Raw genomic sequence first — 17,284 nt, 5'->3', positions numbered from 1 at the left:
ATGAATAAAATATTTAATAGATTTATTTTTTTATAATTTTTATTATAATATTTTACATAAATTATGATTAGAAAATATTTTGACCCAATTTACTTACCCACATGTGAAGGGTCCAACACAAACATTATAAATAAATGAGTATTTCTATCTTATTTTTAACTCACATCTTGAAGACACTAAAATGTAGAAAAACTCATACAAAGGAGTAAGAAAAAAACTCACTTTACATTTGTACTATTATAAATTGATAATTTATTTTTTTCTACACTTATCTTACATCTCACAATATTATTATTTTAATTATTTTTCACATTCAAAATGTAAAAAAAAATATATATTATAAATTTATTCTTTATTATTTTTCTTATAAATTTCCTACAAGTTAGAAGTTTTTGAAAAAGAAAACTTCATAAATTTGTGTTCTATTCTTTGTTTCACGTCGCATTGCTTTGGTAACAAACACAATTCCAAATTATTACTTTTGCAATGTTGAAATCTATTGGTGAGTATTTTCACAAATTCAAGCTCTGTGCGCAATTTCTTCAATTTTAATTCGGTTTCTTTTTCATGGTGTGATTGTGTTCAAATTTAAGTTGAATTTGAATCCTAAATTAAATAAAGATAGAAAAGTTAAAAAAACATACAACGAACAAAAATTACAAAAATTCATTAGATTGGATCAAAGATGATATCTTAATTTTTGTATACAAATTTACTTATTAATTATCGGAGTGGAATATCTTCAATATATTCTTTTAAATTTTTTATAATGTTTTCTGTTTTTGTTATCTATACCTATATATAAAGGGAGTTTCTCCTCTTAACTGCTCTTGATTTTTTTTCCTATTTTATTTTTATATTAATATTTAATTTTATTATTGTATTATGGTCATTGTGTCATTTCTTATTCTCATCTTAACTGTTCTTAATTTTTTTCCATTTTATCCTTATATTAATATTTAATTTTATTATTGTATTATGGTCATTGTGTCCTTTCTTATTTTTTCAATATTTGGTATACGTAGTGGGGTGGTTTTTAATTGAAAGAGATGAGGAAAAACGGTTTTCAATTGAAAGAGATGTGGAAGAACAATTAGAAATTGAAAGAGAGGTGGATGAACCTTATGAATTGAAAGAGAGGTGGAAGAGTGGTTATGAATTGAAAGAGATAATTTATTTTGAAAAATAATTGCATAATGAGAGAGTGTCTATTGTATTGCAGGTGAGAGAAATAAATTTAATAAAATATTTAAAATAAATGGAGCAACCGTTTGAATTGAAAAAGATAATTTATTTTGAAAATTAATTGCATGATGAGAGAGAGTGTTTGTTTTATGAGAGATAAATAAATATTAGGAGATGTGAGTTATGGCGTGGACAATTTGATTATTACCAGGGGTTAGCACTTTCTTCAGTACTTTTCACCATCACCATTTACATCCACTTTCTTACGAATGAGTAGTTTTCACCAGTTCCCTTATAAGGAGTAGTTGAGCGGTTACCACTTTCTTACACTTCCTTATACGAATAGTTTTCACCAGCATCCAAAGAAAAAAAAATGCTCATAAATTTTGACACATTTTGAACCATCTTCCTTCACGCTCCATGTTCTTCTCATACTCTCACCCATCTTAGTCTCTCTTCAATCACCACTGTACAACAACAACCACCATTGCTTCCTTCTTCTCGCACTTCCCAAAACGTTCGAAGCAGAAACGTGTCTCATTGTTATAGGATTTGTACATTTTTGTTTTTATTGCTTTCTTAATTTTTTTTTATATTTTTGTATGAATCCTAAGCCCAGCTTTGCGGACAAAGTTTTCATGTCTGCTTTGATCTATTAGATATTACATAAGTTGGAAGTTTGGTAATTTGTATTTAGTTTATTATTTTATTTTTTTCAACTTCTTTGCATGGAAGATGTAGATTCAATTGATATGGTGATAGATTTTACCACTTCCAACATACAACCATTTGCATTATGTGTTGACATTGATTGCTGATCAATTCTTTTTAAACCTTAATTTTAATCTTGATAACCTTACAAAGTTCAAGATTACACCCAAGTTAAATCAAAATTTAATATTCAAAAACAATAAAATGAAAATATAAAAAATTAAATAAAATCTTAATAAAACTATTATAAGTGCATTTAGATAATTTATATATCTTCTCATATAATTTAATATTTATTAAAATTATATGAATATATAAATAATAAAAATAAAAAATGTGGATACACCCGCTAGTTTAGATAATGTATTTACGAATTTCTATAAAAAAAAATTATAATTTAAAAAAAAACTAAAATTAATTATTTTTTAAAACTAAAATTATTTCATTTATACAAACTCTTTCCTATAACTTTCATACATTAATAAATTAATTTTAGTTTAAAAAAAAAATACTTTATTTTTTTAATATTTTTCCGTCCGATAAGTTTTTTTAATCTTTTTAAAAAATATAAATTAAAAAATAATAAAAAATAAAAGAAATCGTGACTAAATATGTTAACATCACATGATAAAGATTAGATAGGTTAGATAAACACAGATAATATTATATATTCAATGATTTTGTTTGATCCAAACAAGAAAATATGTTTTAAAAGATTATATATTGATTTAAAAGATTTTGGCTAATTTAAAAAAAAAAAATTTATTGAAAAGAAGGGAAGTTAAGAGTGGTAATTAGGAAATGCAAAGGAATCCATTCATTGATTTGATTCATTAAAGTTATAAAAACCAGGCATTATTTCTAGGTTTGTTTGTCTGTGAAATCCCCAAAATCTCAAACCCGCATCCCATCCAAAGCACACCACAATCGCACACCCATTTCTCTTTCCCTTGCTCCTTTTCCCACTCCCGCTTCTCTCATCCAACCCAACCGAACCCTAGCCTCATCCTGCACTTTCAATCGCTCCAAACCTATCTTCTTCTCTCTACAATCGATCTCCGATCCGCTTCGCTGTTCTCCCAAATCGCTCCAGATTATTGGCCGTTTCAACCGTCGCAAGGAGGAGGATGAGTTCATAGCGATTCGCACTCGAAGCTTCCGGCGCCGCTCATCGCTGAGATTCGATACGAATCTCAACGCGCTTTCTTCGACTCGAGCTATCCACCGAAGGAACGAATCTTCTTGTTCATCTATTTGATTCGATTGCACTTTTCTGTCCTAACTGTTGCCGCGGCTTCTTCGGATTTCTGATTTTTGGAGGGCTTTGCTTCACCGGATTCGTCTGATTCGCAGCCTCGATCGTTTGATAACGATCTTATTGTTCTGATACCGAGCCTTTGGACGGAATCTCGATTCTTTGGATTCCGAGTGCGGTCGAATTTTTCTGACGAAGTGAAGATTCGCCATCCCGTTGCTCGTGAAGAATTGTTGAAGTGAAAGTGAAATCTTCTTGTTGTGGTGGTTCGATTTGTTCGATTTTAACCTTAGTAATCTGCAAGTTGAGGGGAAAAACTGAAAAAGTAAAGAGAAGAGAAAGAAAAAGAGCTTTGTTATATTGTACTGTTTGATTTTCATTTAGTTTTAATATGAGGGCCATTTTTTTTATTATTTCAGATGCCCTTTGATTATCGTCTTTTGTTATTATATTGGTTCTAAGACAATCTTTTTTATAGATAGAAAGAGAAATATACCATGGCGGTGTATTATAAATTTAAGAGTGCAAGAGATTATGATTCAATTCCCATGGACGGTCCTTTCATCTCTGTTGGTACATTGAAAGAAAAAATATTTGAATCCAAGCATTTAGGGAGGGGTACTGATTTCGACCTTGTGGTCACCAACGCCCAGACCAATGAAGGTTGGTTCTGATTTTGATTAAACTATTCTCTTTAACTAGTGGTTTGGGGGCGATAATATGAGTGTGGGTTTTAGTCTTTTATTTTAATTCGGGCTTAATTATAAATTTAACCAATGAATGTGTTGCATATTCTTTAGCTTTGAGGAGGGCTCTCCTTGGATAAACTCGCAGTATTTATCCTGTGCCTCCTCGATTACAAATTCTTACTAGTCTTGTGACCTTTTCTGTCAAAAAACTGAAATAAGTTTGAGCTGAAATTTACCTTACTCACTTTCCTACAAAAATTAACAATAAAAATAAAACTACTTAAAATTTAAAGGGCATGGAGTGTTGATCTGGGTATTAAGATAAACTTAGGCTTCAATTACAGGTGCTCAACTTTGCGAAATCAGTATGGTAGTTCATATAGTAGGCTTTTGTTGAATGACATTTTTACAGTATTTTATAGTTGTCTGTTTGGAATTTCAGAATATCTTGATGAAGAAATGTTGATTCCTAAAAATACCTCAGTCTTAATTCGCCGAGTTCCAGGACGGCCACGTTTACCAATTGTTACTGAAATAGAGTACTATCCCAAACCTTAAATCTCATTACTGTTGTTGAATTTTTCACAAGTAGTCAGTCATTGTGTCTGTAAGTTTTTAAAAACTCTCACTCATCAATATGTATATAATGCCACAACCAGAAACTACACTGTTATTTGTTATTTTGAGATGATTTTTTGTCTGGAGTTGCAACTTTCTTTTGTTCTTTTGCAGACAAAAGGTGGAAATTAAGGTGGTGGAATCTGAACCTGGAAACAGAAGCTTCCTAGCTGAAGATGCATCTGCCATGAAATATGTCAGTCCCTTTCCTATTTCTTTTTGTCTTTTATGAACAATTCAATCCAATCCCTTTGAAATTGACCTCTTCATACCACTTGACAGCCTGAAGATTCAGACTGGGATGAATTTGGCAATGATTTGTATACAATTCCTGATCAAGTGCCCGTTCAACCAAGCAACTTAATTCCAGAGGCTCCTCCACCTAACAAAGCTGATGAAGACAGTAAGATTAAAGCCTTTGTTGATACTCCAGCCCTGGATTGGCAACGGTGAGTACAGTATTCTCCTTTCCTTAGCTGTGTTGTTTGATGTATGGAGTCATGTCAAGATGGAAAGAAGTGTGTGTAATGATAATAAACTTTTCCACCTGCAAGAAAAGGGTATTTACCTCTCTTCAAGAGGGAAATGGGATTCCTTAACTCTGAAAAACTTGTATTGAAATAGTTATTCCAAGTGTTTTCCTTCCAAACTAATACCATGTTAGGATACCTAATGATGGGGAGAATGGAATGAGTGGGAATGAGCATAATGGAATAAAATTGAATGTAGAAAGTTTTCTTTTTATTATTCAAGGAATCATAAGTGAATGGAATTGTAAGAAGATCATTACCAATATGTTAAGTGCATATCATACCTTCAAAATCAGTGGATTGAGGGAAGATAAAATAAAGGTGGATAATGAAATGGGATGGAATAATCTACATCAGGTTCCATTCTATTTCACCCTAAAAATCAATGGCAACTAATGTCATTCCACATCCCACCATTCTATGAATTCTAATATAGCCTTTGGTATCCTCATTCCTATTGGAGATTTTTTTTCTATGCAACCAAATGTGTTTTTGTTTTTGTGAAAACATATTCATTTTGGCTTTGATATTTTTCTTATTTTTTTTTTAATTTTGGCATGCAGTCAAGGTTCAGACTTTGGCACTGGTAGAAGCTTTGGAAGGGGTACAGGTGGACGGATGGGGGGTGGTCGTGGTTTTGGTGATTCTCTTTGCCTATTCTATATCCATATATTTGCTGCTTATGATACAAACCTTAATTTGCTGATCAACTAATTCTCATTTAATTGTTGAGGTATGGCAGGGATGGAGCGGAAAACACCTCCACAAGGCTATGTATGTCACAGATGCAAGGTGCCTGGTAGGTTGATGATTCTGAACTTTCTAATCACCCTCTTCTAGTGAATTGCTGCACAGCATTGCCAGTTTTCTTTGCTTACTTTTTTTTTAAATCACTCTTGTCTAGGACACTTTATTCAGCATTGCCCTACTAATGGTGACCCAAATTATGACATGAGAAAAGTCAAGCAACCTACTGGTATTCCAAGATCCATGCTGATGGTAAATCCACAAGGTTCCTATGCTTTACCAAATGGCTCAGTAGCAGTCTTGAAACCAAATGAGTAAGTTCACCTCGATTATGCTTGTCTATTCTGTCTTATGTAGGCATGAAGTTTAGTTTAATATTTACCTTGCAACAGGGCTGCTTTTGAGAAAGAAATAGAAGGGTTGCCATCAACGCGTTCAATTGGGGACCTACCACCTGAGCTCCACTGTCCCTTGTGTAGTAATGTCATGAAAGATGCTGTACTGACAAGCAAGTGTTGCTTCAAAAGCTTTTGTGACAGATGTAGGTTTTTAATTCATCTGTTGTATTTGTTGTTTTCAGAATTTGTAAATTGTGGTAATGTTTCTCTAGTTTATAGTTGTTGCTCATTATCCAAGTACAGAACATTTTACATAGTGTTCTCTCTGTTATTTCTTTCTCTGAAGCTATTGCTTAAAAGTCCTTTTTTGAAGTTTTGTAATGTTACTCCAAAAATTCTTCAGGTATTAGGGACTACATTATCTCCAAATCTGTTTGTGTATGTGGTGCAACAAATATTCTTGCTGATGATCTCTTACCAAATAAGACACTAAGAGATACCATCAATCGTATATTAGAGTCTGGCAATAGCAGTGCTGAAAATGCTGGAAGCACTTTTCAAGTTCAAGGTTATTGAAACTATCGTGATTTCTTTTGAACTATTATTGTCTATCATTGTGCCAATGTTTACATTTTTGTTTATGAATTTGAGTTTTCAGATATGGAGTCTGCCCGATGTCCTCAGCCTAAGATTCCATCCCCAACTTCATCTGCCGCCTCCAAGGGAGAACTAAAGGTTTCACCTATTAATGAGAAAGCAACAAATATACTGGAAACAGTTGATGATAAAAAGGCTGTTTCTGCTCCACTGCAGACCTCAGAGCAAGTTAGGAACCTCAGAGTTGCTGATGTATCTGAAGCTACTCATGAGTCTATCAGTGTGAAAGAACCAGCCTCTCAAGGGAGTACTCAGCAGGTTGAGGAAGAAGTGCAGCAGAAATTGATTCCTACTGATGCTGGTAATATATATTCTTGCAACCTATTGACATCGAGTATGATTTAGATGACAAAATGTTCTCACTTGTGGGGGATGATTTATTTGTATTTTAAACGTTTCAGGAAAGAAAAAGAAGAAGAAGAAAGTCCGTTTGCCCCCGAATGGTAAATCTGCAGTTCTGTGACATGAATATCTGTATTAGCAAATGTTTTTACTGGATTCAGTGACATGACATCGTATAGTGGTTGAGGTACATACTGACTGTTTCTAATAATTTGAAATAATTTTTATTTATTTTGCAGATTTGCAGTGGAAAACCCCACATGACTTTGGGGTTGAAAACTACATGATGCCAATGGGTCCACCTCCAGGCTATAATTCATACTGGAATGGCATGCAACCAATGGATGGATTCATGGCACCATATGGGGGTCCAATGCAAATGATGGGCTATGGTCTTGGCCCCTTGGACATGCCATTTGCAGGGGGTATGCCACAAGACCCATTTGGCATGCAAGGTTACATGATGCCTGTTGTTCCGCCTCATAGGTACATATTATTAGTTATTTTAAAATTGAAATTCGGTACTTTCCTTCTCTCATGCTCACAACCGAAACATGTCCTGGACATCATGGATATTCTTTTTGGGAACTTATTCATAAGTAATTGCAAGATAGAAAAATAAGAAGGAAAACATGAAATAAGTTTTTCCATAAGTTAATTTGTTGATGCTTTCTCATATTAGCTTTTCTAAGAGATGATTTTTCATTCATACATAAGTTGATTTTTAACTCATGATAAATTTATTTCACATTTCTTATTTGATTCTCTTAGTGCTTATGGAGAAATTTACCAAACAGGTCCATGTATTTTTATTGTGAAGGAGGGATTTGAGAGTTGTAGTTTGAAACTTCTGTTGAATTTGGTTGCATGTTTATCGAATCCAATGTCAATGTATTGGTATTTAGAATGTCTAATTGTAATGCAATAATTTATGTTCAGGGATCTTGCTGACTTCGGTATGGGAATGAATGTTCCACACCCAGTTATGAGTAGAGAGGAGTTTGAGGCCCGTAAAGTTGATATGAGGCGGAAGCGGGAAAATGAGAGGCGGGGTGAAAGGTACGGGCAATCACTTTTTGATGGCTGGCTTCCATGATCTGATATTGTTAAGAAGTTTGATTCACCTTTATTTGTCAATTACTTAAAATAGCAACATTTAAGACATTTACCTCCCACCATATATTTAACACACCATCAGTGTTTCAAATTAGTAGACTTTTTTTTATATATAATTCTAGAGTGAATTTATGATTATTGTCAGCCCCCAAAAATAAAGAAATGCCTTGCTATGTTTTCGTAAAATAACTAGCGAAAAACCTCCGCTGGATATATATACGTGTCACATTAGTAGACTTTTTTTTTATAATTCTAGAGTGAATTTATGATTATTGTCAGCCCCCAAAAATAAAGAAATGCGTTGCTATGTTTTCGTAAAATAACTAACAAAAAACCTCCGACGATGGATATATACGTGTTATTGTTTTAGTGACTTTATTTTCTTTCTTGAACAGGGACTTCTCCAAAGATCGAGACTTTGGTAGGGAAGTGAGCAGTGTTGGAGATGTTTCTTCAATGAAACCAAAAACTGTATGTGCTTTTTATTCAATTTTACTCTCTTTTTCTATGGACTTTTTATGTGCCATTTACTTTCTTGCGTTTTTTCTATATCGAAACTTTGGCCAGTTACCTCAAGCCTGCAAAAGAGCACTGATTGCACAGATAATCCCACTTGTTATTCATAGTAAACTGTGGAAGTTAATTATTTTTGCTTCATTTATTGATAAAAAAATTATTCAAGTGACACTCGTTGATCATAAAATGATTGAGGGAACAAACGCTCACGCGTCTCACCATAATCCTGTGGTCAACAGCAGTCAATTGGTTAAAAACCAAAGTAGTGGATAGAGTTGCTTTGCACTGCACGATAATGGTGCAATGGTGTTATTACATTTTGGAATTTAACCTACATTCACTTAATAACCACATTTTATAGTAAAATATTATTAAAATAATAAAAGCAAAATGTTATAATAAAATAATAATTTATGGAGTTTGTATTTTGGATGTAAGAGAAAAATGGTGTCAAACCATCATTAGCCAATGATGATGTTTTTTTTTCTCTATTATGCTTACTGATGAGGATGGCATAAATTGGTTCATAAAATTGGGCTTCCTAGATTTGGATATTTGATTTTGAATCTGTAAGTTACGTAGCATGCGTCTAATAACTGGTGTATGGAATATGGACTTTTCAAGTAAGTCTTTTCTTTAAATACTAAGTGGGCTGAACCATGGGTTTATGGTTCCAGGGGGATTTGTGGCGCATTAATTTCTGGCGATGTTTCGCCGTTTTAGCGGCAACGTTTTTCCACTTATTATATATTTTGGGTAGGGGGAATACCTTCATGTCCTTGCCATGGATTCAGCTGGCCCCTGCCGATTTTTAGATACGAACATCATTCATGAAACATTTCATAAATCCCCCTTTTGTGGGCCACTAATGGTCCTTGTAATTTTTAGTAGATTTTTTTTTTTTTTTTACTTTAATCACTTTTTGGTTCGCAGTGGCTAAAAACTAAAGTTAATTATAATTACAGTTGAGAGGGGCACGTTTTTGGAATGTGGACAATTTATTTGCCGTGGATTCTTTTTCCGACTGGTCTAATTGACCATGGTGAATTATTGGGCTTTTTTGTTGGCCCATTTTCCGCTGTGCAACAAAATAGAATGAACCCTTAATTATACGGTTTTAATGTTTTATTTATATAACTGAGAAAACGAACTAACTTTGGTGTTGTCATGGTTATCTTTTATAGGTGACCCTTGTTTTGGTTGTCTTTATGATTTCCCAATAATGTTATTGTGAATTGTTAAGATGAATTTAATTACTACTTTTGGATGCTCCAAAAAGTACTGTAAAAATGGGGGTACTGTGCAAATTCATTCAGACAAAGATTATGAAAGCACTTAGAGTGCATTAACTTTTGAAAAGAAAATGCAATTATTTTTCTCTTAAAATCGAATACTTTTAATAATTCAAAAGTTGTCGTATTGGAAGAAGTGCATTTTATTTTAGTCTTTTTCTGGTTTGTTTTAATACTGGGTCTAATTGCTGGTCTCTACTGGTGCATTTGTCATGTTTTTAAACAGTGTTCTGCCTTACAGAACATGGTCCTAATATTTCGGCGTTTTTATTTTGGTGTAGAAATCAATTCCACCTTCCTCAGGTAGCGATTACCATCATCATCATCGTTTCCGTTCAGAGAGGTTGTCACCAGAACGTTCTCCGCGGGAGCTGGAACCTCCGCGCCCAGCCAAGAGAAAGTCCGACCACCACTCAGATCGTGAACGCGAAGATAGGGATCGCGATTACGAGCACGAGCGTCACCACCATCATCGTCATCACCGTTCAGAATCCTCGTCAAGAAGGTCATCGGAACCAGTGACCAAAGCTCCTTCCAACGCGGCATTAGCGGCAGCTGATCGCAAGCAGAAGGCCAGCGTGTTCTCCCGCATAAGTTTCCCGGCTGAGGAGGAGCCCGCTAAGAAGAGAAAGGTCATCTCTTCTTCGACCACGGAACCGGCCGCCGCGGCCGCCGCTCCCGGCGCCTCTTCGGCACACCTCAAGGCAGTGCCAAACGGGTATTACGAAGGAAGGAAAGGCAGCGCCGCTGCGGATTACGAATCAAGCGACGATGAGCGGCATTTTAAACGGAGGCCTTCAAGGTATGAGCCGTCTCCTCCGCCTCAGGCCATGGAGTGGGAGGACGAAGGAAGGCATTCGAGAGGTTCGAGGGAGCGCAAACATAGGTGACAATTTTTATACAGTTGTGCCGGCAGCCATTTGCCTACGAGAAAGTAAACAGACTCTGTAACTGCTAGCGCTGCTGTGCCTGTGCTTGCTGAGAGTCGATTGTTATCAACTTCTCTCATCCAAACCTTGAAATAAACTTCTTTTTGGAAGGATTTTATTTCATTGTAACTTTGCTTCCCGTCAATTTTCAATAATTTCGCCCTGTAAAATTATCACTTTTTATTCAAATCTAATGAAATGCATCTCTATTTTGCTACCACCTTATGCTTTCTTGTTTCTATGATCTCTGCCTAGTAGATAGTTTCTCAATTGCTTTGGGTACACGCTTTATATTTCATTTTTACCTTTTCTTTGGTGTAAGGCGGTTAAGAAATTATATTTAAATTTCTCTACTTTTAGCTGCACCACCAATTTTACAATGTCAGCAAAATGGTTTGTTTTCTCATCTAATAAGAAATTATATAATAAAATCTCATCTATTTCCCTTTCTCTCCATTTTATTTTCTTATCAAACTTTTGAGAGAATAATGAAATGGATATGATATGCACGAGTCAGGTAGAGAAAATAAATTCGGTTTGTTTTGGGATCATAAAATGTTAGTTAATAATATATATGTATTCACAAACACTATAAGTATCCACTTATTCCAAGAGTAGAATAAAGAATTAGTTATACTTTAAATTTTTTTATTTAATTTTAAATTATAAGCTCAAATTAATTAAAATTCATTAGTGTATTATTATGTTTCTATCTCATGGAAAAAATAATATTTTGTAGAAATGTGTGTTCCGTGATGTATATTACAATTCAATTCTCTTTACACCTCATTAATTTATATGTATTGTTAAAAACTCCTCTCGCTTTTGTCATTCTTTTTCATTCCTCTTGCATTTATTCATATCTGACAAAAAAATTATAGTATATTTTGTTCCTATTTTTTAAAAAATAATTAAATTTACTTTCGTATTAATTTACAAATTCATAGAAACTGTAGTTTGTGGTATAGGTTGTATTGAATAATCCAAGTCAAACTACACATGTAAACCATATATAAACCATGTATGTTTAATGAATTCAGAAAAATAATATTCTTTACACGTTACACAGGTAATCACATAAATACAATAGTAAAATTTAAAAGCAAAAATGTTAAAGAAATTAAATCATTAATTTTCTTCTTACAAGTCCAAGTGTTGTCATCATGTTTTTCATATTCATAACATCTTTTTTTTTCCTTTTTATTGATAACTTATCAAGTGACACTTCAAGTCCATTATTAAATCTACATTTTGAATCATTTTTAGGTAAATCACATAAATACAATAATAAAATCTAAAATAAAAAAATAATTAAATCATTCTCTTTTTTCTTAGAAGTCCTAGTGGTGTGATCATGTTTCTAATATTTATGACATTTTTTTTATGATAACTTATCAAGTGACACTTAAAGATCATTCTTAAATTTATCATTTTGAATCACTTTTAGGTAAATCACATAAATACAATAATAAAATTTAAAAGCAGAAAATGTAAAGAAATTAAATCTTTTTTTTTTCTTACAAGTCATAGTGTTGCGATCATATAATTTTTATACTCATGATATTTTTTTCTTTTCAAGTTCATTTTTAAATTTATCATTTTAATCACTTTGAAGTAAATCACCTAATAATAAAATCTAAAAACAAAACAAATAAAGAAATTAAATCATTTTTATTCTTCTTCCTAATGTTGTGATCATGTTTTTCATATTCATGACATTTATTTTTCTTTTTTTACTATAACTTATTAAGTGACATTTCAAATTAATCTACTATTTTGAATCACTTTTTTTTATCATTTTTTCTTCTCTTTACTTAGAGATTTCGATGTAATTTTTTACTTATATAAATAATATTGAATATTGATATTAATTTTTTAAATATAACTTTAAATGAGATAAATATTCAACAACAATAAATCTTTATTTGTTAGAATAGATAAAAAATTCGTACACAACCGAAGTATGGAAGAATAATGAAAAAGAACTATTTGAATCATCTTGTAATAAGGCACAACTAAATAAATTTGACTAATATTGTTATTCAATTCAGTAAATGGTACAAATTAAATAGTATACTTATTGATTTTATACAAGGTATCAAAAGTTATACTATCTTCAAATTCTTGATAAGTTATTCTTAGTCTAACATCCATCCAAACTCTTCGTCACATCGAATTGTAAAATAAATAAAAATAAATTTTGAACTTGTTTTTTCTTACTATAATTGAAAGCACTTCAACGTATCTAAATTTTTCTTTTGAACATTTTTCATATTATTTCAACACTCGTTGTTAAAGAAATGATGAATCATCATTGTTTAAAATAAAAAATGTCTTTCCTTCGAGTAATCATTTTTCTATTAGAGTTTTTGTTACAACATTCATCGAGCTTGTGACACCTTATATAATACAACTTTGGAGCTAAGTATGACATGCTTGTGACAATTGTTGAATGATTTAATAATCCAATTATTTTTCATGTCGTCTCTTGAAACAATAAGCAAAATTTGATAACACTTGTGAAAAGTTAAGCAAAAAAAATAATTGGTTGTTTCTTCAAATCAATCGGTTGTTTATACTAGTAAAATCTTAAACAACTTAAAAACAGAATTGCAAAGAGATCAGAGAAAGAAAAATGCACTCTTACAACAAGAGCTACATTCAGTTCAAAGAAACAATCAGTTGAAACGATTAAAAACACGAAACAACCGATTGATCTGGTTTGACATTTAAGTCAACTAAGTTAAACAATTTTCAACCTTTTTCAAAATTTCTAAGAGCAAAACAACCGGATGATTCGACAAAACAACAAGTTGTTTTTTACATAGTTGGAAAAACATCTAATTTAAAAAAGGTTTCAATTCACATTAGTTTTAGATTCATTCAAAAGAGTGGATCACACTTTAATCTACCCACATCTCACCCACACACAACAGCAACACCAGTCTTTCATCAAACACCATTCAGTAAATTTTAATTAAAAAATTTATTATTGAATTTAAGGTTTATTTGCATACATTATGTGTATATAATTTTATATTTATTTACAATAGTTTGATAGCTTATTTAAGTAATCGAGAATCAACATAATATTTTAGGGTTTATTTTTCAAGATATATTATAATTATAATATGAATAATTTAATTATGTTATTTTTATAAAATTTTACTTTCAATCAATATATAGTTAAAATTCAACGGTTAGATTAATTACAATTACATTCTATATAATGTTCTTGAATAATGTAATAATCAATATAATTTATATTAATAATTTAAAAAAATATATAATTACACAATTCATTATTTTTTTAAACATTTTAAAATAATACATATTTTTCAAAATATATATTAAAATATGAATCTTCATATAAAGATAAGGGGTGAAGAAAGAAAAAAAAGGGGTAAGAATAGAAGCTCTTCTTAAGTGGTACAAATTTAGCGGGCTGGATCCGTTCAAATGCTCTAATGCACTTAGGTTAAAGAAATGTAACGGACGGCTGAGATCTATCATCTATGACTTAAGCTGGGGTGGTCTCTATAAAAGTTAAAAGAGGATCCGAAAACCCTAACACTTTGCTACTGCGACTGCGCGCTTCCGCACGATGGGTATTTTCTCTGTCTATCTCTCATTTCTCTCTTCGCCACTACATTTCAGTTTGAATTTCGGATGAATGTGTCTGTTCGATGCGCCATTTTTCAATGAGAAGTTTTGTTCATAGTTTTCACTGTCACGTCCTCTACTTGAATATGGTCTTTGTCTCATTCCTTCTTAGAAGTTTTTTGGTTTTGATAGTAAGATTTAAGAAAGTATAACTAGTGGAAAACATGTCTAGGAAATCGATGTTTTTATATCTCTTATGAATTCTTTTGTTTCCTTTTCATTTTTTATTTTTCGTTAATATGATTTTGGTTCATTCAACTGATAAGATTTTATATTCTATGCTATGCACTGGTGCTAATTGCCAATTTTAGGCCTGACAAGTCTTTTATCACCCTAAATGGAATAAATGATTACTAATATGTTAGATTCATGCTATTTGTTCCTATTTAGTCCCTTAAGGCTTATTTTTATGGATTATGCTTGATTAGTTTCTCATCATGGCATTTTGTTATACAAGTGTGTTTCGGCTTTATTTGTGTTGCAATTTTTTTGAGTTGTGTTGATTTATGTGGCAACAGGTGCCTACAAGTATGTCTCGGAGCTCTGGCGCAAGAAGCAGTCCGATGTTATGAGATTCTTGCAGCGGGTGAGGTGTTGGGAATACCGCCAGCAACCTTCAATTGTTCGTTTGACAAGGCCTACTCGCCCAGACAAGGCTCGCCGCCTGGGTTATAAGGCTAAGCAGGTGAGGAAATTTGTATATGTTTGACGAAATATTTTAGTAGTTCATTTCAATGCGTTGTTCAATCTTGTATGCTAAATTTTTTCGTTTTTACATTTAGTTGCAATTGTTAACAATAAATAAATGGCATTTTTAGCTGGATGGTTACAAAACAGGGGGACTTCTTTGTAATCCACTTTCGGTTATTTTTTTGTTTGAATGTCCTGGTAAAATGTGATTAGTATAGTTAGGTCAGTTAAATTTCGAACCGTGATGAAATAAACCTTTTGAACACTGGATAGCATAGTTAGGTGAATTTCGAAGATATCTCAGAACAAAGATGTTCCTATATTGAAAACAGTGTCCGGATGAATTTGTATTTTCTCTTGTAGGATTGCCATATCTCTAAATGATCGGATTCATTTTTAGACTAGTTGTTGGTCATCTGACGCAGTAGTTTTTTTTCTTGTGAACTGCGCTTTTTGTAACAATCAAAAGAGTTTTTCGATTTTTATTTACTTTTGACAAGTAAATATATTTTTTCTACCTTGCCATTTTTAATTGCCATACACCTTTTTTCATTACCATCAACTAGGCCAGTCCTTGTAGTATAGCTGTCGCAGCCAGCTTCACTTGAATTGTGATTGTGATCATCCTCTTATGTTATTCCAGGGTTATGTGGTTTACCGTGTACGTGTGAGGAGGGGTGGCAGGAAGAGACCAGTTCCCAAAGGTATTGTTTACGGTAAGCCAACCAACCAAGGTGTTACTCAATTGAAGTTTCAGCGCAGCAAGAGGTCTGTTTCTGAGGAGCGAGCAGGAAGGAAGTTGGGTGGCCTCAGGGTCCTCAATTCTTACTGGGTGAATGAGGTTAGTTAACATGTTTTACCATTGATGAAAGTGGAACCTGCTTATAAATTGCTGATTGGTTGTTATAATGCTATTGTGTTACAGGACTCAACCTACAAATATTTTGAGGTCGTTCTGGTGGATGTTGCCCACAGTGCTGTAAGAAATGATCCAAGAATCAACTGGCTGTGCAATCCAGTCCATAAACACAGGGAACTTCGTGGCCTCACTTCCGCTGGGAAAAGTAACAGGGGTTTACGTGGCAGAGGACATCTGTACCACAAAAATCGTCCATCCCGCCGGGCAACCTGGAAGAGAAACAACACTCTTTCTCTTCGTCGTTATCGCTGATTTTTTACTGTTATCGTTTGTTGTTTCATTTTCCGAATGTTTGGAGTGCCTTATATGTAAGACTATAGGAAATTATCAGTTTTGAACGCCTGAATCATGGCTCTTTTTCACCCCGAATCCCGTTTTAGTAGTAAAACTGAAGAGATTAATTATGTAAGTTTTTGTTATTTGTTGGTATTGTTTGCTATCGATTTTGTCGTACAAAATATCTTTGCAATTCTCGTGCTATGATTGCTTTTGAGTCCGCTTATGTTTTTGTTTGGTGTTGGTAATATTACCATGAGTTACGAGTGAGAAAAAATATAACCGTGGAACGTTTTATTAAGTTTGAGGTAAATAATTTAGTACATGTTGGAAAACTTTATGTATGTTTGTCTACCATTGTTTCCTGTAACAGTAGTTCATCTGTAAATATGTCATCTCTATGTCTGATTTCTTATTGTATTATTAAGGGTTAATTATAGTGTTATTAGATTATGTTAGTTTCCCTTTCGAGTCTAGTTTGGGAATGTATACGGTGTAAATTTTGATGGTAGTGTGTATCATACTTGGAATTTCTGATTAATTATTTTATATTTTTACTCTTATTTTAAGCTTGTTTGCGATTTTTCTTAACCGATTGTGTTTGAGTTTATCTGGGTAATAGTGTATACTAAATCTACATCACGGGAAAATTGTGCTTATTATCATTAAAGTTAAAAAGGTGTAATGATATGATAGTCTTATCTCTGAATTTAAAGTATATAATAATTTGTTTAATAGATATTCATAGGGCTAATCTAGTTGGACATGAATTCTCTAGATTCCGACTTATTTGAGTGGTATATTCAGGTTG

The 17,284-nt window shown here is 32.7% G+C and overlaps 2 protein-coding genes across 8 annotated transcripts; both read left to right on the top strand.

Annotated features, from left to right (window-relative positions):
- Positions 1–2,692: 2,692 nt before the first annotated feature.
- Positions 2,693–11,145, top strand: LOC137808097 (E3 ubiquitin ligase PQT3-like). 7 transcript variants are annotated; one of them, XM_068609042.1, is made up of 16 exons: positions 2,696–3,476; positions 3,630–3,814; positions 4,283–4,379; positions 4,573–4,654; positions 4,741–4,907; positions 5,552–5,628; positions 5,722–5,787; positions 5,893–6,049; positions 6,128–6,276; positions 6,477–6,641; positions 6,732–7,031; positions 7,132–7,173; positions 7,312–7,558; positions 8,012–8,131; positions 8,584–8,659; positions 10,278–11,145. In XM_068609042.1, exons 2-16 carry the CDS (start codon positions 3,649–3,651, stop codon positions 10,884–10,886), a joined length of 2,520 nt encoding a protein of 839 aa, XP_068465143.1. In that variant the 5' UTR covers positions 2,696–3,476; positions 3,630–3,648; the 3' UTR covers positions 10,887–11,145. The 7 variants fall into 7 exon arrangements, with proteins under 7 accessions (XP_068465144.1, XP_068465143.1, XP_068465145.1 ...); XM_068609044.1 differs by having other exon boundaries at positions 2,708–3,476; positions 5,731–5,787; XM_068609043.1 differs by having other exon boundaries at positions 2,693–3,814; positions 5,731–5,787.
- Positions 11,146–14,387: 3,242 nt separating this feature from the next.
- Positions 14,388–16,626, top strand: LOC137808096 (large ribosomal subunit protein eL15z). The gene is made up of 4 exons (XM_068609040.1): positions 14,388–14,533; positions 15,107–15,273; positions 15,922–16,119; positions 16,204–16,626. The coding sequence occupies exons 1-4, from the start codon at positions 14,530–14,532 to the stop codon at positions 16,447–16,449; spliced, it is 615 nt and encodes a 204-aa protein (XP_068465141.1). The 5' UTR covers positions 14,388–14,529; the 3' UTR covers positions 16,450–16,626.
- Positions 16,627–17,284: the final 658 nt, after the last annotated feature.

The sequence above is a fragment of the Phaseolus vulgaris genome, chromosome 3 (genome assembly GCF_000499845.2).
Source record: "Phaseolus vulgaris cultivar G19833 chromosome 3, P. vulgaris v2.0, whole genome shotgun sequence".
In the NCBI taxonomy this organism is placed as follows: Eukaryota; Viridiplantae; Streptophyta; class Magnoliopsida; order Fabales; family Fabaceae; genus Phaseolus; species Phaseolus vulgaris.
This window is presented reverse-complemented; position numbering and strand designations above follow the sequence as displayed.

Bases quoted from the DNA above. Each gene is read 5' to 3' on its own strand.
- LOC137808097 (XM_068609042.1), top strand. From the start codon at position 3,649: ATGGCGGTGTATTATAAATTTAAGAGTGCAAGAGATTATGATTCAATT. The intron at 6,050-6,127 runs GTAAGTTCACCT...ACCTTGCAACAG, and splicing joins GCAGTCTTGAAACCAAATGA to GGCTGCTTTTGAGAAAGAAA. The intron at 6,642-6,731 runs GTTATTGAAACT...TTGAGTTTTCAG, and splicing joins AAGCACTTTTCAAGTTCAAG to ATATGGAGTCTGCCCGATGT.
- LOC137808096 (XM_068609040.1), top strand. The intron at 15,274-15,921 runs GTGAGGAAATTT...ATGTTATTCCAG, and splicing joins TGGGTTATAAGGCTAAGCAG to GGTTATGTGGTTTACCGTGT. The intron at 16,120-16,203 runs GTTAGTTAACAT...ATTGTGTTACAG, and splicing joins ATTCTTACTGGGTGAATGAG to GACTCAACCTACAAATATTT.